The 24156-nt window shown below is 39.7% G+C and overlaps 1 protein-coding gene across 1 annotated transcript; it reads left to right on the forward strand.

Moving 5' to 3' along the window:
• Positions 1-93: 93 nt before the first annotated feature.
• On the forward strand, positions 94-24156 carry LOC128821617 (3'-5' RNA helicase YTHDC2-like). The gene is made up of 27 exons (XM_054002812.1): positions 94-287; positions 936-1026; positions 1396-1589; positions 3202-3401; positions 3986-4152; positions 5893-5995; positions 7194-7350; positions 9544-9651; positions 10739-10887; positions 11269-11404; positions 11761-11887; positions 12853-12918; positions 13688-13866; positions 14018-14114; positions 14191-14278; positions 14379-14459; positions 15416-15498; positions 16383-16488; positions 16624-16743; positions 17098-17370; positions 17867-17993; positions 18441-18646; positions 19333-19528; positions 20635-20744; positions 22198-22487; positions 22887-23064; positions 23854-24156. The coding sequence occupies exons 1-27, from the start codon at positions 113-115 to the stop codon at positions 23896-23898; spliced, it is 3852 nt and encodes a 1283-aa protein (XP_053858787.1). The 5' UTR covers positions 94-112; the 3' UTR covers positions 23899-24156.

Below are 24156 nucleotides of genomic sequence, written 5' to 3' on the forward strand. Positions count from 1 at the left end.
ACGGGGCTGTGGGTGACTCCACGCAGGCCCCGCCCGCCGCCAGCGCCGCCCCTCGGGCCGAGCAGCTGCGGCCCCCGATCCGTGTGGGGCCGTGTGGGGCCGTGTCGGGGCCATGTCGCGACACAGGCGGGTTCTGCGGCGGCAGCCCGGCGGGGCTGCGGGGGACTGGGCTGCCGGCGCCGCGGGGCGCGCCCGGGCCGAGGCCCTCAGGGAGGTCGGCGTGGACGAGGTGGTGGAAATGGCGGTGCAGCTCGCCCTGGAGCGGTTCCGGAGCGGGGACGAGGCGGGTGCGCGGCACAGCCCGGCCCGGGGGCAGCCTGCGGCTGTTGGGAGGGCGCTGGCAGCGGGTCAGGGAGGGGATCCTGCCCCTCTGCCCGGCCCTAGTGAGGCACGGCTGGGGTGCTGTGTCCGGCTCTGGGCTCCCCAGCACAGAGACAGGGAGCCACTGCAGGGGTCCGGCAGAGACCACCGAGATGAGATGAGAGGTCTGGAGCATCTCTTATCAGGAGAGGTGTGGGAGTTGGTCCTGTTAAGCCTTAGAGGAGACCGAGAGGGGATCTCACTAATGCATACGAAGATCTTCAAGATGAGTCCCAGGAAGGCGGTGCAGACTTTTTGGTGACAGGACAAGGAGCAGTGGCCATAACTTAAAACACAAGAAGTTCCACCTGAACATGAGGGAGAACTTCTTTCCTTTGAGAGTGGCAGAGCACTGAAACTGCTGCCCAGGGAAAGCGCTGAGTTTGCCCCTCTGGAGACATCCCAAACCCTGGATGTGTTCCTCTGTCAGCTGCTCCAGGTGACCCTGCAGGGGGTTGCACTGGCTGGTCTCCCTTCCAATCCTAGCAATTCTGTGGTTCTGTAACACTGAGTTGTCAAGATTAGTGCCTGTTGCATTGTTACTGTTTTCTCATTATTATTTATCATTCTTCTAGAGATGGAATTTCCTTCTAGTTTCACTAGTACTGAAAGAGCATTTGTCCACCGTCTCTGTCAGTCTCTTGGACTGGTATCTAAAAGCAAAGGGTAAGTCAGGGTACAATTTTCAGTTTTTTGGTGCAGACCAATAGAATTTCAAGACTAATGATAACCTGACTGATGTTTTCAACATACTCAACTGTGTTGCAAGGAATAGTATTAGAGAAAAAAGTGTAAAAGAGAAATGAGCATCTGTGTTCATTGCTGTATGCATGCTTGGAAAAGCTTGTGACATGCCTTTTGGGACAGCTTGCTTTTATACTTTGTGGATTTAATGGCTCCATTAAAAAAGCTTCTCACTGTGATTTCTGGTTTTTTTCCCAAAGATTTTGCATAGCATCTCCTACCTTGACAGATCAAAGTCAACCTAGAGTAGGTTCCTTTTTCCTAAAGTATGTTTTCTTCTCCCGCTGACAGAAAAGGAGCCAATCGCTACCTGACTGTAAGGAAGAAGGATGTATCAGAGGCACACGCAGGCATGACTTGTGGCTTGGCTCTCCGTACGAAACACGCTGTTCGGAGTCTGATTCAGCGCTTTCCCGTCACAAATAAGGAAGGCACGGAACTCCTGCCAAGGACAGAGCGAGGAAATGCCTGTGCTGTTGAATCTGGTACGTTGGGTGTGTGTTCTGCTTTGGACTTGTCCATCGCCACCACTTGGAAAAACCACCTGCAGCCCAAAGACAAAAGAAACCTCTTTCTGTTCTGTCCCCTCTCGTGTCCTAACAGACACCTTCTTGCAAACGCATTAATTTTCCTTACTTTTAAGGTCTTTTGGAACTGGTGCTGTGAGGAACTTGGGAAGTCATATCATGCACATGGTGATGTCCACCTTGTGTTGTGTTACTTTAGAATCTTTGAGGCAGTTCCAGCCAAACCTTTTTGGAAGCACATTTTGAAATGTGGCTCCATAAAAGTTCTGTGAGGTGGGATTGAAGAGTCAGTGTTCCCCTGCTGCTGTAAGAACACCCATATGAGAAAATGAAGTTGTCTGTTCTGCTTGTAGAAATTAATGTCCTTGATAAATGAAGAATTTTAATTTTTATTTCTTCATCTCTACAAAATAGATTTGGTCCTTAAGAGACTACTGTCCAGACTTCTTGATTTCTTGAATATGGAAGAGTTCACTGAAAGACAAACTTCTGATAAAATGTTGGGTTTTTTTTAAAAAAAACCAAGGTTTTAATCTAGATTATTGCTTTAGCAGCTACAAGTGGAAGAGTTACAGTGTGTTTCTGTGTGCAGAGATGGGTGTAGTGAACAGAAAACACTTGTACCAATATGCCTTGTTTAATGGCATGGTTCTGATAGGTGGTGTCTGTTCTTGAAGTGCTTCCTTTGCTGTTCTTTCCAATTGTTTCAGTTGTTTAATAGGATTGTTTAATGAACAGAGGGAAGCTATAATGCAAGGACTGAAATGCAATGTCTTAGGAATGTAAGGGATAAGTTAATGAGCAGTCTAATATTTGCCTTTCTCCGCATCTCAAGAATGTATTTTTAGTTCTCCCGATCTCTTAGTCTGTGTTTGTCTTGGTACAACAGAGGTTGAAATTTAGGATATGAATCTGTTACTGACATTACATATGTATAATTGAGTTTACAGCAAGCTTTTCATTCTTCTGGAAGATAATTCTCAAGGAATTAGAGAGTAGCACTTGCAATGATGGATGTGAAGTAGCTGCCTCAGAAGATGTGGCCGTTTGTTGGCTACTTATGCACTGCTTTGTAACACATCACACTGCTGTGTGGGGGCCAGGACTCTTGATACAGCATGCTTGCATTAGTATGATTTCAGGCAAAGGCGTGGAATAGCTTCAAGGCTTACCCCTGGAAGTGTGTATTTCTAGGGAGAACTGCAGGTGTGAAATGTGGGCGCAGATACAAGGGCCACCAAAATACACCGGGCTGTGTTCTCTGGTTTAGTTTCTGTTTCTCCTTTTGCTCTTTGTGGGCTTCTTTGACTTGGAGCAATGCTCTGGAAGAGTCTGGTTTTGTTCAAAATACCTATGAAAGTAATAACTGTTTTGAAAGATATTTATTTCAAGCACTGCAGGAGGACATGTTGCTATAAATATGACTTCTAAATGTGTGATGGGTTTGTCACTTTACCCACAGGGATGCATCAAAAGTCAGCAATGTTAATTTTTCAGTACAGTTTTTGAGCAGTGTTTTTGTGACCTTCCTCTGTATCTGCATAAATAAACTTTTACCTTGTCTTCACAGAAAACAAAGAAGTAAACAAGATAACTTTTCGACTTAATGATGGTATCCCCCAGGTCCCAGTGGAAAGAGGGGAATCAGAGTTTGATTCCTTCAGGCAGTCACTACCAGTTCTTGAGAAACAGGAAGAAATTGTCCAAATAATAAAGGACAATAAAATTGTTTTGATCATAGGAGAGACTGGATCAGGAAAAACTACGCAAGTATGTTTCTTCAATTAAATAAAAACTGTAACAGTATTTATGACAATTGTGTAATATTTGTGATACAGGATATTTTGATGCTATTTTAAGGCTTTTCTTTTCCTGTATGATTGAAAATCTTGTTCCAATTCACTTTCTTGCTTTTGAAACACTAAGCCAGTAGATAGGTACTAAAAGCAAAAATGATTCCTCACAATTTTCTGGTAGATACAATTTTTTCATTAAAACAATACAAAATATTGAAGGGAAAGTATCTGTGATGTTTGTATAGCCCTTTTTCTTCTAAGGTAGTTCTGTTCTTAGTACCCAGAGTATTTTTTGTGTTAAAATGAGAGATTATCTACCGGAGTTTTATTTTAGATTTCTCTGAAGCAGGAGGGAGACACTGCAAGTTTTTTCTTTAAAAAAAGCCTAAAGGGTTTATACGTAGAAATTTATTTTCCACTGCTTCGGGTATGCTTGCCATGATAATCCTAATGAAAAGTCTTTTGCAATGTGTAATACTGAGATGCAGTTAAATTGTTTCCCTGTGCTAACTAAGCTGTGACTTTCTCAAAAAGTAAATTTGAGCCACTTCTTTACAGATTCCTCAATTTATCCTTGATGACTGCTACAAGAATGGAACTGCCTGTCGTGTGTTCTGTACTCAGCCCAGACGTTTAGCAGCTGTTGCTGTGGCTGAAAGAGTGGCAGCAGAAAGAAGAGAGAAGATTGGCCAGACAATTGGTTACCAGATCCGGTTAGAAAGCAGGTACTAATGGTATTTCTGAGTGCCAGTTGATCTTGTGTTGGTCTTGTGCATCTTGTGCACAGGTAAACTGCAGTGTGTTTGGGTTGCAGCCTCCCAGGTGGGATATGTTACTGCAGGTAAGGAATACGTAAGAGGGAAAAGGATGGCTTTCTTGCTGTGTTTTGCAGTTTCATGTAGTAGGTTGTCTTATAGAACTGAATCTCAGGTATTTTCTGTTGACTTCTTCTGCGGAGTGTATGCATGGAAATCCTTGTCTGATTTTCAGATCAAGTCTACACTTTTTTTATTTTTTTTTCTTCCCCCCTCTCTACTTGTAACAAGTGTGGATCCAAAAGTTCCGCAAGCTTTGAAGGTAGGTGTGAAGACCAGCATGCTGTAAGAAATGTTATGTAGTGTGAGTTGATAGGAGTCATAAAAGGGAAAACAACAAAATTGGAAAGCGACTGATGGAGATGAGCATTATTTATTAGTCTAGTTTGGGCTAAATTTACTCTTCTTCAGCTTCTCTGTTTAAAACATGAAGTGAAGTAAAAGTAGAGATTTCAGTATCACTTGATGAATTTGTCTGTAAAGCAGAGCATGAATGGATTGTGTGGGGTTTTTACATCTTTGCACCGTGTAGCCAAATGACATTTCAGGGAAGGGCCAGCAGTTGGGATATGAGTGACCAGAAGATGGCAAAAGGTTGTGTTGCTTGAGTGAACAAAGATAACACACAGCTGATGAAAATGAATGCGCTTGAACAACAAAGCCGCAGTAAGAATTCAAATGTGTGTACGAAAGCTCACAAGGATATAAAGAGATTAGAAGAGCTGGTGAAGATGTATCACAAATCAGCTGGGTGATTAATATATGGAAGTACTATGCTGGCAGAAGAAGAGCAAAGTCAGGTGAAAATGGAAGAATTGCTGGAAGCAGTGCAGGAAATCCAGCTTGAGAGGAATCAATACAATTGCTGCAGAGAAACACTAAAAGGGAGAAATAGCAATATTTTGAGCTGTGGACAAAAAAAAAATCTGGAATGGAGATGTTTAGAGGTGTTTATAGTAAGACAGAAGTATAATTTTTAAGGTTTTCTTTTAGGATGGCAGTACCAGAGGGAGTAGTGACAATTGCTGTTTTTATTGGGACAGCTTCTCTCAGTATAGAATTGTAACATTTCAGTAGTTTGACCTTCTGAAGGAGCAGAGGATGAAGCAGATGACTTTGTGATTTAGTCAGCTGTACTGTATTGTGTCCTCAAGGCAAGGCTTTGGGAGCTGTGGGGAGGCTTCTGTGAGGAGGTGCCAGAAGCCTCTCCCGTGTGTGACAGAGCCGGTGCCAGCCAAGACAGACCTGCCTGTGGCCGAGGCTGAGCCCATCTGTGATGGTGGCAGTGCCTCTGGGACAGTGGGGAACAGGGGAGGAAAACCTGCACAACAGAGGCAGCAGTTCAAGAAGAGCAGTGAGAGCAAGCAGAATTTCTTCATGCTTCTCTTTTACTTCCTTATTTATTAAAATCTGAATCTTATTTTTTCAATTAATCTGTTATCCAAAGTTTTGGGGCGCAAGCACTACAAATTGTTAGGAAATGTGTGGGAAAAGGCACCGGTTAAAAACAAGTGGTGTGCAGGAGTCTTTTGGGGAGAGAAGTGTAATTCCTCTTGTGGTCAGCAGCTGCTTTAATTTTTGATCCCTGGAAAGCTAGCTGCCTTTAAATGGTGCAAAGCCCCTGAGCTGTCTGTGTGATGTGTTCCATAGGGTTTCTCCAAAGACACTGGTAACATTCTGCACTAATGACATGCTCCTTGGCACGCTGATGGCAGGAGACAGCACCCTCTCCACCGTGACCCATGTTATTGTGGTGAGCATCCTGTGGTCTTTCATGTGGGGTGGGGCAATATGTATTGCCTTGGAAAATGAGGTCCTCATTTGTTTTATTTAGATTTGCTGAGCACTTTAGGTGTTTTTGTTTGGTAGAAGATGAATCAGCTTTAGAGACTTTCTGAGTCCTTAGAGTAGCATGATTGCTTTGTGGAGTTTGGTGTTTTTCTGCGTGTTTGTGTTTTTTCCTGTAAAAATAGTTTATTTTCATGGCAATGATTACTTGTGGAATCAGGAGGAGTGGAGAAAGACAGAAGTGTAAATTTTTCTGAACTTCCCCTGTCAGCAGGAAATCCTTAGGGAGGCTTACATGGATGTGGTTCAATGTGATTGTCTCAGAATTCCTGTTATCATTTGTTTTAGCAATAGCAGGTTTTCAGTCCATTTGTTTGCCCAGAGTTTTCTAGATAATGTGGAGTCTAATGGCTAACAAATTATTCAGATGTGTTCATTTATGAGTATGCTAATATTCCTATTGTGGAATTTAATAAGGAAGGGGAACTAGAATGCTTATGGCAAGATTGAAGTCCTGAAGATTAAAAGATAAGTTTAGGTGCCTGCCTGTTTACCAGAGTTAAAAAGGCATGAGAATGATCTATGCATTCTTGATGTCAGCCTACAAACCTTGTATTTTGAGTCCTTGTTTCCTTCATTCATAATAGAAATCAAAACAGAAGAATGACAAAGATGATGAATCAGTTAGGTGCCTTAATTTATAGGCTTTGTGTGGCTTTGACTTGTCTAAGCAATCTGTCTGTTTTTTCTGATTATGTGGTGTCATCCATTTCTTTAAATGCTCATCAGTGGTGAAGTGAGAATTTATGAAAATAAGATTTGTAGGATTTGTGGTTTGTGGCGTTTTCTTGAAATTTGGCTTCAAATACAAAATCAGAGAGGTCTCAGATATTCACTTTAGCCTCTAAAGTTAAGGTGCGTACAGCTTCAGCATGGCAACGCACTCAGCGCTGATAAAAACTTTTTGAAGTGGTTTTTTTTTTCCCTTATGGATAGTTTTTAAATAAAACCCTATTACTTAAACTAGACTTACACATTTTAAAGCCTCTGTAATGTGCCACCAAATCATGTATTTTATTTTTTTAGAAAAGTTTGTTTTTGTCAGAAGTTGTGATCCTGAATCTATGATGGCTTTTTATCTCTTTTTTTTCCTTTTGTTGCAGGATGAAGTACATGAGAGGGATAGGTTCAGCGACTTCTTGCTAATAAAGCTGAGAGATGTGCTGCAAAACCAGCATCATTTGAAACTAATTCTTTCTGGTGCTGCTCTAGATACAAATCTCTTTATTAGGTATTTTGGAAGCTGCCCAGTAATACATAGTAAGTCTTGATCTTAACTCTTAAATCTGAGTATACCTGCCCTGAGACTCACAGATCTTAGTAAACTGTAGCAAACTATTCTGAGTAAAGGCAGGTGCTGAATACACTGAGAGTTCCAGGAATCCTTGTTCTTTGTGTATTCAGGTTTCTTGTTTCTTGACTATTTGCACCTCGTTCAGAGTGAAGTGTTTTAGGCACTGGGAGTTCTGTACATGCAGGTACATCCTGCCCCCCTCCACTGTTAATTGAAGAAGTAGGAAGAGGTTATTGAAGTGCTGTCTTCATGCTGATACAGGACTTAGGAGCTACATGAGTGTGATACATATGAATACATTCCAGTAGAATCTCACTCTTCAGGCTTGGTGAAGGTTGTTACTGGTTACTGGATGAAACACAGCTAACTGTAGCTGTTCAGTTCAGAAATACAGGCTCAGGCAGATTGGGTTTCACATGAAAAAAGAATGACATGATTCTTTGATTTAGAGAAAATTAGTAGCCCTTCATCTAGGTGAATATTCAGAAAAGACATCCAGTTTCTCTTAGTTTGTGTTCAGACTCAGTTACCTGCAGTTAGATTACATTCAAATGCAAAGAAAAGTTACCATTATTGCTGTTTTAACTTCATGTGACTGATCTTTAGTAGAGGCAAAATATAAATGTGTGGGAGATGGGGGGTTTTTGTGGGTTTGCGTTTTTTTCCCCACGCTCCTGGCTTGAAGGTTTTTCTGCATGGGTTACCTTCTCTGGCACCTTGCAATCCTCTTACTTTTTCAACAATAATGTCCAAGTTTAATGTAAGCTGTTAAGCTTACATTACTTTACTTAATGTAAAGTAGCTTTTAAGATAATGCTTTATTTGACAATCAGGTAGATGCTCTGCATATCAGCCTTTTTTAAAAAAATCTCAACAGTTTTAGGAAGTGGGATTGCTTACTGGTTTATTTTAACAAATGTTTGTGAGAGGAAACCTCTTTTTCCTAATTTTTTTTTTTACAGGCGGAAGTGTTTAGTTCCCAGTTTTGAATTTCTGCCTAGTAAAATAAGACTTGCAACTTGTTGGAGACAGGAATCTGGAAATTACACATGCTTTCATGTTTTCTGAATTTTTTTTGCAAGCGAGAGCCTCAGTTGTGATTGTTGTGTGGCTTTCCAGTTTACTCTTTTTGCAGCTTCCTGTTCTTTCAGATCAGTCAATTTGTGTTGGAAATTCTGGTGGCAATCTCTCCAGTTTACCACAGTGCTTGTGCTGGTTATGTAACAGGCCAATAACAATTGAAAAGATGGTTTCCCCCCCCTTTTTTTTTTTTTTTTTCTTTTTTTGAGAATTTAAGAACTAAAAGAAGCATCTTTGTCTGTTCATGTAATGTAAAAGGTTTGATTCTCCTTCAGCATTATGGCTGACAAAATCCTGACCACAGAAACCAACATTTTGTAGCTGTGGATTGCTGTAGTACACAGAGCTTGTGCTCAGTGTTGGAAGGCTTCCTCTGTGACAGCTTCTAAAAGTGTGTGAATTGTGGATTGTTCCTTCTGAAGGAAAATCCGGAGAGATCCTGAGTCAGCTTAAGGGACAAGAAATCAAAATGCAGAGATTTGAATTCTTCATGCAAAAAAGCCTCCTTTAATGTCCACAGATAAGGTCTAGAAAACAGTCATGTTGAAAAAGAAATCAGGATAAATTTTGAGAAGGGAGAGGCCACTGGGATGTCTCATGTGTCAAGAAGTATTCAGTAAAGAAAGCTCAGCTTTGCTGAATAAGTTGAGGACATGGAGATAAGAATCTCTTCTCACATACTTCTGATGAAAAGAAAGTAGTTCAGTACAAAGATGTACTGTCTCCGTGTGGAACCTTGCAAAAAGCTGTATTAATTGCTTATTAATTCATGAAATTTTAAATCCAGGTGGCAGACTTACATGGCGAGTTCTTGTTTGTAACCCTAAACAAAAACGGCTGTTCTCTTTTTCTCATTAAAAACAAATTAATAACTGTCAGTCTTATGAACATCTCTTGCTGTAACACTTGATAAAATTGAAGAGGTTGAGGAGAAACAAGGTGGCATTTTACATTGGAAATGTTTTGTTTTGTATAATTCTGAGAAAAATAAACACCAGTGAAGATAGTTTTTGAAAAAATGAATGCTGTAAGTGAAGCTAGTGAATATATAACCTTTTATGGATTTTTTTCTATTTTAGTCCAAGGGAGGCCTTTTGAAGTTAAAGAGTTGTTTCTGGAGGACATTTTACGAAGCACTGGGTATACAAACAAAGAGATGGTGAAGTACAAAGAAGAGAAGCAGCAAGGTCGGTGGACTTGTTAATTGTAAGGGTTGGCCATGAGAATCATTGGTTGATTGAACAATTAACAGGATACTTTTCTGTTAAAATTCCAAAGTCAGGAGATTAAATGAGATGTGATTAGATGACAGCAAGTATTTTTAAGCTCTCAGTATTTACATCACTGAAATAGTTTATGCAATTAATGAAAAAAAATCACTTTGATTTGGTGGTTGCATTCTTTTTTCTTTCAGTTGATAAATGTCATCTGTTTTCTAATTATTACGCTGTAGAGTTATAGAGAACTGGGGGCTGTGCCCACATGAATACTAAAGAAGCATAGGATGCTCTGTACCTTTGGGTGCAAATTAAAGTGCAGCTATTAAAGCAGGCAGGATTTTGTACAGTCTTGCACTAAATGGACAAGTTGTTCCCTTCAGTAACATTTTTCACTGCTTTCTTCAGGCATGGATGTATTTTTTGTGTTAACACTCTTGAGCTAAACATCATTGGTTTTCAGTTGATAAGTAGATACTGCTTCAGAAGTTTTCCTGGCACCCGAAAGTAATGATCCCAGTGATTATTTAAAGAAATTAAAAAAAAAAAAAAAGCAAACCCCAAAGCTATAACATACAGTCCTAACTGGATATTTATCACAGTGCTCATCTCTGATCACTGGGGGCAGAAAAGTTCAGTTAAGAGACTGGTGTTTTCGAATGTTTCTTCCACTTGTGTAGAAAAATAAGTTGTTATGTGCAGGGACTGTCTCGCTTGTCTTCAGCATTCCATTTCTGGAAAAAGATCTGGGCTGAGATTGTGTGGAAGGTGATTACTTAAGGAAGACCCTTTGAATGCAGTAGTTTGAAATAATGGTGGCTTGGGGGGTTCAACACCAAAGTGGTGGGTTTCACCTCGTTCTTATAGCCCTTGTTTGCAGTGTGCACTTCGGGTACCCTTAAACATGTCATTTACATTGGACTGGTAGTAGCATTCTAGATTAAATAAGAGAGGTTGAATAGGTAAAACTTGGACCTGCTGGAACTGTCTTTTTTAGTAGAAAACAATGGATAATAAAGATGACTCAAACTTTCTTGGGGAATATTTTGCATTCTAGAAGAGAAACAGAAGTACACTCTTGCTGAGTGGTGTTCAGCTCAAGGCAACAGTAACAAAAGGACATCTCGGAGACAAAAATCGGTTCCAAGGGCAAATGAGGAGTACAAATGGTTGGATGATGGTGGTGACACAGTATTTAATCAACTGGTAAGTTTTTTCTTTAGTTGGAAGAGACATTTATATTTGTGTTGTATTACTAGCCATTTAAAATCTGTTTTCTAAAGGTAGTTCTGTAGAGTCTTTGGGGATATTAACCTATTTTAAAGATTACTTGATTGGGGTGAACTGCTGTAGCTGAAGTGTGCTCTTCAGTTAGGGTGGTTGTACACAGCTTTTCCTCAGATCAAATGGCTCGACTGCCATTGTGTTAGTACTTGCATCTGACAAAATCAATGCATTGATACCTGAGTGCTGGATTTCTGGTTGCTGCTGGGAAAAATTACCATTCAAATTCTTTGTGGGTAATGTATGAGAATGAAGACAACTCTTGGAAGAGACTAATCTTTCAGTATTGTTTTTTATCTTCAGACTGAAAAAGATGTGAATTGCCTTGAACCGTGGATAGTAAAAGAAATGGATTCCTGTCTTTCTGACATCTGGTTGCATAAAGATACTGATTCGTTTGCTCAGGTGTTAAATCTTATTTTAACTGAAAATGTCAGTGGTAAGTTTCATGTGCTATTACATAAGAAAAAAGCAACCTCAACTTTACTTTGATTTTTATGGCTACTTTTCTCTCCAGTTTCAAATGTTGTTACCTTTACATTCTGATGCCTACTGAAAAAATGGATAGGGCTAGCAGAATTAATGAGTTGTTTAGTTAGTTGATGATGCTGTTTTCAAGTATTGACAGAAGTGTGTTTCTAAAAGAGTGTGGAATTGACATGAAGTGACTGCAGAGATAAAGTGAGGAAACAAATTCTCTTTGGGCTGGAATTTGAAAGCAATATTTGTACTATATTTAGATGAAGAAATAACATTTCTATGGGGTTTGCTGGATTTTTTTGTTTTACTTCTCAGTTGATTATAGGCACAGTGAAACTGGTGCGACTGCTCTGATGATTTCTTCAGGGAGAGGCTTTTTGAGTCAAGTAGAACAGTTGATCAGCATGGGAGCAAGTATCCACTGCAAATCATCTAATGGCTGGTAAAAACAGAGAAACCAAAAGATAGATTTATTTGTCAATACAGGAGAAAGAAAATTCTTTAACATCTAAATTAATTTGCTAACTTATCACACTGCTGTAAGAACTGTAGATTTTGACAGCCTAAACAGTTTCTAACTCCTGTTAATCACATTGTTTTCTGTAAATTCTAAATTGAATTCTTAATTACATGGTCTTGATTATGAGCTATAAACTTTGTTTCAGGAGGTCTTATTTAAGACACTGCTTAGCAGAACAACTGTAATCTACTGAATTGGACCAAAATGTTTGGCAGTTTGTATTTTCATGGAGTTACCTATATCAGAAGATCTTTCTGTTATGTTTCTAAATATGTTGTAGCATGTAAAAACATTTGTGAATCTGTAGAAACTCAAGTTCTGTGGTCATGGAGTATGTCTTCATCTAAGCAGGGAAGTACAGTTTGTAACTGTAGTATGGAATGATAAGAATTAGGATTCCAGGGGTCCGATATCTGGTACTAACATTTGAAAAACTTGGGAAGAAATGCAGTTTAAAGGTGTAAAACAGTGAAGTGCATTGTGAGGAGGACAGCTTCTGAAAGACCTGAAATAGCCAAATGTTAAGCCTGGGGTGTGACTTTTGGAGATGACTTCAAGGGTACTGCAAACAGGCAGGTCTGATCTCTGCACGTTGTTGTGGGCTTTTTAAAGGAATGGCACCTCCTTCCTCCTCATTTCCTTGTGCATGTTTGCCGGTGCTCCTGTGTGCAAGGACATTCTTTTGTGGTAAAGAACTGTAGTTACCTAAAAGTCAGATAGCTGTTAACACCTATTTCAAATGGGAAGTTGAAGATCCAGCAATAACTGAGAGATAACTGAGAGAAATGGGTACAAAAGTCTGGTGTCAATTGCCTCACCTGATGTGCTCTTCATCTTCATCTTTTGAAGTGAAAAATCTAATAAAACTACTTGTGCAACTCTTTCAGGATGGCTGTGGACTGGGCTAGGCACTTTGGACAGACAGAGGTTGTTGATCTGTTGGAATCCTACAGGTAAGCTGTAGCTATTTTGCAGAAGGAGTTGTATATGATAGTGATGGGGAATTTGAGGTTTGTGTTCTTTGAATCAGAACAGGTTTTAGCTTTTCATGCTGTAAAATCTGGACTGAATAGCAATACCTATTTTTTTAAGAATAAGAATTTCAAAACCAAACAAGTTTGTACTCAGTATTGTATTGTTTATGTTTGCACAACTTGCTAATTGTATGCTATGTGCCATTTTCTTTTCACATGCTTACTTTGCAAACAAATCTGTCATGTGTTTTTATCTGTATATTTTTTATATGCAATAGGCATGTTAAAGAAAATTGACAGAAGTAATGTGTACACTAGGCCATTCAAGAATGCTTTTCTGATTAACTTACAGTTATCATAGTTGAGGTAGTGTTTTGTAAAGATTATATTTATTATAATTTCTCTTAGTGCAGTTTCTGCTAGTGGGAAATTTTTGGAGAATACGTATCTCTTAAATATTTTTCCTTGAACAGATAAACGAGAAGTATCTTTACACTTTCATTTGCTTATGGTTCTGTTTCAATGAAGTTGAAGAAACCTAAAGTTAGCACTAATAAATGAAGGGGCATCCTTTGTTGGGTTAACATTGAAATCAGTGAACAGCAATAGTATGGTGATTCCCTTCTGCTACACTTCAGCATTAGAATTCAAGACCAATAGTCGTGTTGGTCTTGATCTAAGTTTGAGCTGATGGCTCAATGCAAACCCGAAGGGGCAGCCTTGACTCTGGTGTATTTTTCTGTTACAGCGCTTCATTTGCATTTGGAAATCTGGATGAAAGTTCCCTGGTCCAAAATAGTGGTAGTGACCTTAGTGCAGAGGACAGAGAACTACTGGCAGCTTATCATCACAGTTTTGATGATGAAAAAGTGGATCTGGATCTGATAATGCACTTACTTCACAGCATCTGTCATAGTTGTGATGCAGGTAGGTAAATACCCAACCAGCTGTTGTGGCTTTGGCTTCTGATGAATCGTGCTCTTCTTTCAGCAATCCCCAAACGTTAAAACCTTCTGAGTGCTAGTCGACACGTATTTGAATTTTCTGTTTAACTTTGCAAACCCACTTCCTTTTTTAGGAGCAATTTTAATATTTCTTCCTGGGTATGATGAGATAGTGAGCCTCAGGGACCGCATTCTTTTGGATGACAAGAGATTTGCTGCTAATGCTCACAGGTAAAGCCTTTAGTTGCTGTGGCTTTTCATTGATTCTTTTCAGGATCCTTAAAATGTTCCTTTTGTCTTGCATTAGATACCAAGTTTTCATGCTTCATTCAAGTGTGCAGACTTTGGATCAGAAGAAAGTGCTTGAAACTCCACCTTTTGGCATCCGCAAAATTGCAAGTATTAGAGGACTTTGTCCGATGCTACAATGATCTGTTTTGCCTTTGCTTTTACAGTGACTCTAGTTCCGGTGGTTTTGGTTTTTTTGCTTTGCAGATTCTTTCTACTAATATTGCAGAAACCAGCATAACAGTCAATGATGTGGTGTTTGTCATTGACTCAGGCAAGGTGAAAGAGGTAGGATTGCCTTAAATTTTCCTAGTGCAATTCTAAAACACACAGTGCATAAACTTTGGGGAACTTGGTTTTTTTTTCTTTTTACTTTACATGAAAATGAAAAAAAGCTTTTACATGCTGAGATCTACTGCCTGTCAGGCAACAGTCCTCGCTGAAAAGTTTCAACATCCATTTGTTTGAAGACAAATACTGTAAATAGCTAGCTGTCTAAAAAAACCTTGTAAAAGCTAATCTAGGTTGATGTATTAATGGATCTTTCTCTTTTGCAATTTAGTATTTCTGCTGGATTTTTAAAACAAGTCCTCAGTTTAGACCACCACCTTCCTGAGACTTAGGGAGCACTGGGAGTTCCTTTTGTCCTACTATTGTATCAAGTCCAAAAATAATCCATGAAGTTTTTAAGCAGTTTTTTTTGCTGTGTTCAGTGCCCATTCCTAATTACTTGTTCAAGAAAAGTGAGAACACACAATGAGGTAATTTAAGACCTAGTGTACAGCTTTGAAAATGAAATTGGATTTCATAGGTGATATGCACACCAAATTTCTGAGGTTCTCATAAAGTGGTTTTTTTGTAATTGTACATCAGTCTTAAGAAAACAAGTAGGTAATTTCCAAGTGAGATAAAAAGGAAAACTTTATTTGGTATAATAATGTAGTTTTACCTGCTTTGTGATATCTCAGAACACAGATTTGACATAGCTTTTACTGACTTGCAATTACCTATTGACTAGAAAATGGTGACTTTCACAAACTGTGGAGCATTAAGGTACTACAAAGGAGATACCATCATAAATTCACTTGAAACTGAGAAGGTACCTTTGTTGCAGAAGCTACTGTATATCTATTAGTGCTTCATACTTTTTAGAAAACTTCTGTTGGTAATCTAAATAACTAGTAACTTTTATTTCATATACCCTATTGACTTTTCAGTTTATATTCCTTTCTTTGTTTTTCTAGAAGTCTTTTGATGTGCAGAGTCGTGTTCCAGTGCTAAAAATGGGGTGGATTTCAAAAGCCAGTGCTGTCCAGAGAAAAGGCAGGTAATAAATGCCTCATACTGGTTTCCATTTTGCAGATATCCACAATCTGTGTTTCGAATAAAGCACACAATGTAGTAACTGTTTCTAGCCTAGTCCAGTGTGTAGGGTCAGTATGTATTTCCTTGGAATAATTTCCCAAGTTGTAGAAGAGTGATGCTCAGGCATTTCCCAAAGGTCTGGGTTGTTTTCCCCCCATTAATTTGTTCTCCTTCCTCTTTCTCCCATGTAGCACCAGCAGTCACAGTGTCCAGTGGGGTGTTTTCACATCTTGTCTGTGGGCAGAGGACTGCCTGTTTCACTTTCTCCAAGCTATCCATGACTTAACAGGCCATGATTATATTCTTCCCAACACTGTGGGTGAGGGCTCAGAAGTTTATGTAGCAACAAATGCCTGTTTAATCAGTCATACTGGCATTAAGCTGCACATTTGCACATAGATGTATATCAATGAGAGAACTGGCTGTCTCTCATTCACTCACAAGTTATTTAATCTTTATTCAGCCTTTTACTCCAAGCATCACTTCTGTTTGGGGGATGTGAGAGGAAACAATAAAGTTTGCAACTGATTCCTTACAACAAAGGATGATTGAGATTTGGACTGGTCTTAAGTTAGCAAAAACCCCACAGCACTTTACATTAGATAAGCCTTGTTTTTCTTTCTCCAGATTTCTCAGTGTTGGGTTAAAATTACCATAAAAAATTGCCACACTCTCAAAGATAACTCACGATTGGAAAACTCTCACTTTGCGTGTGACTGACAACACTGTCTTCATAGAACTGCTTCTTCTTTTCCATTCTGAGTTTCTGTGTCTCTTTGTTGGCTTTAGGTTTTGTTTTTAGAAAGAAATCCTCATTTTCACCACTTCCCATATTTTATTTTCAAGGGCTGGGCGCTGTCAGCCTGGAGTCTGCTTTCGTCTCTTCAGCAGGCTGCGATTTCAGAATATGTTGGAATTTCAGTCTCCAGAACTTCTAAGAATGCCGCTTCAGGTGCATGTTCAGTTAGAAACTGTAACTTTAAAAAATACAATGTCCTCAAACCATACTATTAATTGCAACAAATCATGGGTTTGGGGTTGTTTCCAAATCTTGGTAATCTTTTTTGTTCTGCCTTTTACCTTGCAGGAGATTTGTTTGTACACAAAACTTCTGACTCCAATTAATTGTCCAGTTGTAGACTTTCTTATGAAAGCTCCTGATCCTCCGCCTGCTGTAACTGTGAGAAATGCTGTGCATATGCTTAAGGTCAGAGAAGGAATAGGTTTAGATGGTAATTGTGTTTGAGCCCAAATTTGTGGTGTAGCAGTCTGTCTTACGGACTTCAGTTTGTACTGAAGCCATTTTTAATTACCTAAGGATGTTCTGAGTTTTTGTTTATTGTCTGTTTTCATTTTGTGTGTGGGGATGTGGTTTTCCATGTCAAGGGAAGAGAGTGCTTTGAAGTCTTGTCTCTGTTAATAGTTTCACTTGCTTTTTTAGTGTTTGGAAACAAGTCTAGTTAATGTCCAGTATTCACATCCTTTCTGCTTTCTCTGTAAAGTGATTTTGTCCACCGTACCCATCCCCCTCTCCTTTGTTTGTTTGTTTGTTTATAAACAGACCATAGATGCCATGGACCCTTGGGAAGATCTCACTGAGCTTGGTTATCACCTCACTGAATTGCCTGTAGAGCCACACCTCGGTAAAATGGTGTTGTATGCTGTAGTTCTGAAGTGCCTGGACCCCGTTCTGACCATTGCCTGTGCTCTTGCCTGCCAAGACCCTTTTGTGCTGCCCACGCTGGCCTCCCAAAAGCGAGCAGCCGTGCTGTGCAGGAAGCGTTTTGCTGCCGGGACGTTCAGTGACCACATGGCCCTGCTCAGGGCTTTCCAGGTAGAATTTCATTTCAGAGAGTTCTGATCACAGCACACCAGCCAAGCAATGCAAATGTACCAAGCCACTTGGATGTAGAGTGGTGGACTGTGCTTAAGTCCTCGGAGAAGACTTTCTTTTTGCCTAGTGGCTTTCCTGGGTATTGGACTCATAAATTTGTGAGGGAACCCTTTTTGTAGTATGTTTTGTTGATATTTTCAAACCTTATAAAATTCTAAATGTTCTAACCATGTGCCTCTTTATATCCTACTACACTGAACTTCAAATCATGATCTTAATGTAATGATCTTTATTTCTTGTTTTAACTTGACATAATCATCATTCTAGTGAACACGTAAAGAGAATCTAATTCTTGAACAGAAAAAAGTATCTGGTTTGATACATTAACTTTTGGAGTGGGTTTTGCATTTTATTGACATAAATGTAATCTTTTTTTAAAAATGCAGTTTTAGTTTAAGCCCTTCAAATTAATAGGCAAATGTACAAACGTTGTCAGGCATGGCAGAAGGCCCGCAGTGACGGCTGGGAGAGAGCCTTCTGTGAAAAGAACTTCGTATCCCAAGCCACAATGGAAATCATTGCAGGAATGAGAACACAGTTGCTTGGCCAGCTTAGAGCCTCAGGTAAAGAAGTTGGAAACAATTTTAACCTTGTTTTAAAGTCAAGCATATAGAAATTGTAACAAAAGTCATGTTCACTGGTGTAATTTTCCTTACTTAATTTGAAATACACCTCCGTGTACACATTCATGCAGGGTATGGTGTAGATGAGGAAGTGTGGCTGATCTAACTGAAAGCACCCTCATCTCCACATGCCACTGCATTTCATGTTTTAATAAATTATTCCCAGAGGAAATGTCTTTAAATTGTAGAAAATAGTGATATTCTGTGTTAGTATGAAACCCCTTATCAGGAAGGATTTCAGTGTAATGGTTTCTTCTTGCTGCTGTTAAGGTTGGCAGTGGTGAAAAATGAAACAAATAAGTTGTTTATTTCACCTTTAGTTTCTAACTCCTTTTGAAAACCAAAGAGAAGCTAACGTGGCGCTGTTTTGTCTTTTTCATTTGTCAGGTTTTGTGAGAGCCAGAGGAGGAGCTGATATTAGAGATGTTAATGCTAACTCTGAGAACTGGGCTGTGATTAAAGCTGCCTTAGTGGCCGGGATGTATCCCAATCTGGTGCATGTAGACAGAGAAAGCCTGCTGTTGACTGAACCAAAGGAGAAGAAAGTGCGATTTCATCCTACCTCTGTTCTTGGCCAGTCTCAGTGTAAAAAGGTAAAATCACTTGGAATTCATAGTTCAAAAAACACGGCACTAAAATCTCTCCCATGTTTTAGAAATGTCTTTTCCTAGTTGTCAGTACGTTAAAAGCACTATGGGCATTTAACACTACAGCTTTAGAAAATACTGTTCTACTCAGCTGATAGAATTGGAGTTGTTTCATTTTTCCATTGTTTCAATTAGTCCTTTCTCTAGATGGAACAAGGCAAAATGGTAAACAAACCGCCCCAGTTATAAAATTGTTTTAAAGATATAATGATCCCTACTCTTAAAAGCAAGTTTTTCTCTGAAACTTTTTTTTTAACATTTCTTTTTAAAGCAAAATATTTTGTTTTTTCATGATAGGATAATTTGTGAATCTGGTTGAATTCTCTCACGCTTTTTTAATTGCATGTATATTTTTATATGTATCTAATTATACATGTATTTATTTCTCAAAATACAGAATCATAGAATGGTTTGGGTTGGAAGGGACCATAAAGCTCATCTCATTCCAACCCCTGCCACGGGCAGGGACACCTTCCACTAGTCCAGGTTGCTCAGAGCCCCCCCAGCCTGGCCGTGAACACTGCCAGGTTGAGGCATGCACAATGTCTGTGGATAAAATGAGAGATACGTTCAAATTTACATTCATTACAGGTAGAGGGTATAATAGCCTGGTCTTACCTGCTCTTGCACAGATTGCCCCAGCAAATGGACAAGCTGCAGCCATCCAGGCCCTCCCTACAGACTGGCTTATATACGATGAAATGACGGCAGCTCACAGGACAGCAAACATCAGGTGCTGCTCTGTTGTGACACCTGTCACCGTGTCCCTCTTCTGTGGACCAGCCAGACTGCCAAGTAATGCCTTGCAGGCATCTTCATCCTTTCGAGGTACACCGGAGTCTGGATTTGGAATGTTTCCGTTGGTGTCCATCAGTGTGTGACATGGAAAGCTTACTTTTCAGTAATATTTAATACATATATTGGCTGATTCTGGAAACAGCGCTGTTATAATTCCTGTAGTTATTCAGGAAGAGTTTGTCGGTCCTGTAAGAAATCTCTCCGTTTTGGGATTCCTTACATATTCAAGTCCATAAATGATACAGTTCCAGGGTATCAGAAACTGCAGTATAGTTCATAAGGAAAGAATGCAGCCACAATGTCTAATGATCATACTGGTACTGAGAAGTGTAGTATGTGTGTTCTTTTTCTACAGACCACTTTATTTGATACATTGAACCAGATTACTGAAACTGCAAGAATAATTTAGAAACAATCAATATGGCAAACAAGTCATGTTGCTTCTAGCTGACACATACATTTTCAAGATAGGTTCTATTGATAATTTTTAATGTCAGGTAACTGCACTATAAACTCTAAGTAATAGAGAAGATATAGAAATTTCCCTTTTTTTCCTCATTTCAATTGAGCCCTGCTGGAATGGAAGCAAAGATAACTGCAGCTAGTTGTCATAGTTTGAATCAAACTAAAAGTCCAACTTATTTCTGAAGCTTTCCTGTCTTGCTTTTAAACTGTGAACCTTAGAGTAGTGTTTATGCTGATTGAATTGCATTTTAGAAAAATCAGGAATCCTAATTAATAGCCATATCTGTATATATATATTTCCTTACTAGGTCTTTAAATCTGCTGTTTTACTAGGAAATAGAGCCACGTGTGGTTTTGCAAACAGCTTTAGGCAAAAGTTGGATAGTGGCCTGTGAATACTGGGGAAGGTACATGAGTTGAGTCACATCATATCAGTACAGGTTTTTACATAGCAGGACTTTCAGCAGGTCTGGCTACTTGATTGCTGCTATCTGGAGCAAAGACTTTCCAGTGTATTTGCAGAAAAGAAGAGGTAGTTTTACAAATGGTTACATTTAAAAGTCAATTTTAGAAGGAAAAATATTATTGCTGGTAACACAGTAGTATGCGGGTTTTTGTGTGTAAGCAGAAATAATATAGAGATGCTAATGCACCTTTTGTCTTTAATTCAGGGGGATGGGTATCTAATGATAGCAGTGACAGTGAGATGGAGGACAAAACAGCTGCTGATCTGCCACTGCTGAAGCTGGATGAATGGCTCCATCTCAAACTGGACCCTGAAGTAAGAAAGAAATTACTCCTGGGCTTGCTTCATGTAGAAGAATTGTAAAAAGATGTGAAAAGGTGTTTGTAACATTTGAGTAGCCCAGAATTTTCTCCAAGAACGTCATGGTCCATTTGGGTCTCTCAAACCATGTACTCTGTGATTTAACCTTTACTTGACGAGCTCGTCAGGAATTGAAGGGCTTCAATCCCCTTTGGCACAGAGTTGTCTGTCACGTGAATTCGTGTATTCAACATCCGGGCTGCAATGCTTCATCACCTATCACCCATACCTTTCTGTTCTTTTACCTGTGAGCAAAAAGAAAGAAAATAATTAGTCACCTAAGTCAACAGTGAGAGTGCTCACCCCTCTTCCTCCCTCTTGGTGTGGGTGTCCTGTCTCTCACACAAGGGAGCAGGAAAGCCTCTGCAGTCCAGATGCTGTTGGATCTGCTTCACAAACTTTCTGGGCAGTGCGCTGTTTTAAATGTCTGAGCTTGGCAGATTTGTCCCTTTCCACAGGTCAGCAGATTCTGAAGAGATTCTGCCAGACAAAAGATAATGGCTGCAAGGGACAGCAAGCTGCAGGTGACAGTGGCTGCGTAAGGGCCCTTCTGCTCCTTCTGGCCTCCTGTCCTGCCTGCATGGTGCTCCATCAGGCCATAGCATGAGCTGGGATAGCCAAAATCTGAACAAGAGCTGAGAGAACAGCCACATTGGCATATTGTGCTCTTCTTTCTCTGAGAGAATAACCAAAATCAGATCAAAAAAGGAGCACTTGAAGCTGGAGTTGCTGAAAGAAAGTTGCTGTCAGATTTTGGAAGGAGAAATTTCAAAACCTCTTTGAAATAGAAGTCTTTATGTCATTGAGGAGCTGTGGCGATGGTAGGAGGTAGTTTATGGGTCATGAAACATACAGCTTTACCAGCTCTAATAATAACACTGTCTCTCCTAGATGTGTCCAAAAGAGTAATTTTTAAAAACTGATTTCAATGGAAGCATTTCGGATAACATGGGAATTAGACTACAGTCTTCTGAACTTAGTCATCACACTTGAGCAGGTGTCTCTTTAAGAAAAATGTCACTTAGAGCTCTTTTCCCTCAAGTATGACTGAAGAGTGCATGAGTAGAGACTGATTTGAGAGGAAGGGCATAAAGCATGAAAGGATTGGGTTTTCTCAGAAGATAAAAAGGAAAAAAAAAGTCTGTGGGTTTACAGTACAAAGCTAAGTTTAGTACAGAGCTAAATGAAATGTTTCAAAAATTACCTTGCACCCAAGGCAAAGAAAGTAAATCAGCATCTTAGTTTAAATATGGATTATTCCCCTTCCCCAAGACCTTAGTCTTGCCTTTCATTGTGGGCCCTGTTTATATTAGAATGCCAGGTGCTGCCTGCTGTGAAAAAGACAGGGTCCTCTTACCTGTGTGATCTAATTTTCATCAGTATTTAACAGAACTGGAATTCACTGCAGGCTGCTGGTATGCTGCTGCAACTCAGGCAGAAGTGGCACAGCTTGTTCCTGCGTCGTATGCGAGCTCCTTCTAAGCCGTGGTCTCAGGCTGATGAAACAACTGTAAGAGCAATTACAGCTGTTCTGAGTGCTGAAGAACAGTCTGCAGGTCTGCAGCAGCCTTCAGGAATTGGCCAGAGACCAAGACCTGTGACTTGTGAAGAGCTTCCTTTGGCATCTACATGGAAGTCAACCAACAGCAGAAAAAGCTCAACACAAACTGAATTGTCTGCCTCCTCTCATGCTGAAAAGTAAGATGTTGAGGTCTTCCGCTCACTGTAGGTTGCAATTGATGTATACAAGCTTCACTTAAATTTCTGCTAGTCATAGGAGGTGGAAACTATGGAAATACAGTTGAAAGGTGTTATACTGTTGTGTGCTGCTTTGTAATCACATAAAGAAGTGTTTCATACCTGGGCCTGCTGTTTGAGAGAGCAGTCAGGAATATTGTCCATGAATTGTGATGCTTGAGAAGTAGCAGAAGAGGTTTAACAGTAGCATTAAAAAGCAATGCATGATCAGTATGGGATTTTTAGTTAGGGTTTAATAGATTTTGTAGTTGCTGCAATACGTGTGGTCATGCAGTAGCTGACAGGTCGATGTAAAATGTTCAGTGACTGCTTGTGAAACTCAAGGTATGTCCTTTTTAGGGTTTCAGTGAAATCTGCTTCTCCTGCACTCCGCCAGCCAAAGAAGTACAAAGAAAAAGACATTTTGCTGTCCAGACGATCCTCAGCTGACAAACCAGCTCAGTCCTCAGTGAAGCCTACAGAGAGCAGTAGCTATTCCAGCCCCTGTGCTAGTCCTCCTTCTCCAGTGTCTGGAAAGGTAGAGTTCTCTAACATATCACCCTGCTCTTCCAAAGTAATAGAATTTCTTGCTGATCTCATTCTGCAATGAGGTATTTTACTGATAAATTAGGAACCTAACTTAACTTTCCATTTATAACAGCTGCATAATACTTCCTTCTGGAACTTAAAATCTAGACGAAATATCCTTGTTTCACTAGTTTAATACAGCAAAAATAATTTGTGGACTGCTGAGGTAAAGCTATGCAAAGTAGAAAAAATGAGATTTTAAAACAAAACTTGTTCTAATAAACGTGTATTAGTTTTTTCCAACTACATGAGTATATTATACGCACACCTGAAGTTTTTGGATTCTGCCTTTCTCGGCTTCTCTAATAGATTTTCAGTATCAATACTGATTCTGTCTTATCTGCCTTACTATGACTGATTGGGGTTTTGGTGATGGTTATTTTAACAAAGCACGCATTTTTAATGAGAGTATTGTGGTAGTTGTCCCTGTATACTTGAATAGTAGACTGCAGTAGCACTAAAGAGATCATTGAGAGGAAACTTCATGGACTCGTTGGAGGATTTAGTAATTCCTTTTGAATCTTTCAGATTTTCAATAAAGACAGTGTAAAAGGAAGAAACTATGTTTCCTGAATGCAGAAATGCGGGTAGTGGGCTGTAGGCTGCACTCTAGGATGATTAATTTTGGTGTCATCTCAAGGTGTGTCAGACTTAAACCAAGTCTAATTAATCACCAGACTTTTTAATCCTATTCTGTTCTACTTGTTTTCTGCCCCTCATGGATGAATTACTGTGGAAGGGGCTAACGGCGGGCCTGTCAGCTAAAGGAGCGAGGAGAAGCTGAGAAGCAAGAAGCTGATAAGGAGCTCTCTCCAAGGCTGTTACCAAGGAGACCGAGAGAAGAGAGGAATTGAAGAAAGATAAGGAGAGAACTTCGTAGCTGGACAACGTAGTTTTAGAAAGTTAGCTGAAGTCACTGTTACTTTTCACCAGTGGTGTTATGTTGATTTATTGATGCCAATAGTTGGGGCAGAAGAAGTATAAACAATTAGAAAGTATATAAAAGGTCAGCCACTGTCGATAATAAAGAGTTGCCATCTGA

This window comes from Vidua macroura, chromosome Z, assembly GCF_024509145.1.
Source record: "Vidua macroura isolate BioBank_ID:100142 chromosome Z, ASM2450914v1, whole genome shotgun sequence".
In the NCBI taxonomy this organism is placed as follows: domain Eukaryota; kingdom Metazoa; phylum Chordata; class Aves; order Passeriformes; family Viduidae; genus Vidua; species Vidua macroura.

Excerpts from the sequence above, each read along its gene's own strand:
- LOC128821617 (XM_054002812.1), top strand. The coding sequence starts at position 113 with ATGTCGCGACACAGGCGGGTTCTGCGGCGGCAGCCCGGCGGGGCTGCG. Across the intron at positions 7,351-9,543 it reads AAGCTGCCCAGTAATACATA|TCCAAGGGAGGCCTTTTGAA; the intron begins GTAAGTCTTGAT and ends TTTCTATTTTAG. Across the intron at positions 14,279-14,378 it reads CTTTTGGCATCCGCAAAATT|ATTCTTTCTACTAATATTGC; the intron begins GCAAGTATTAGA and ends TTTGCTTTGCAG.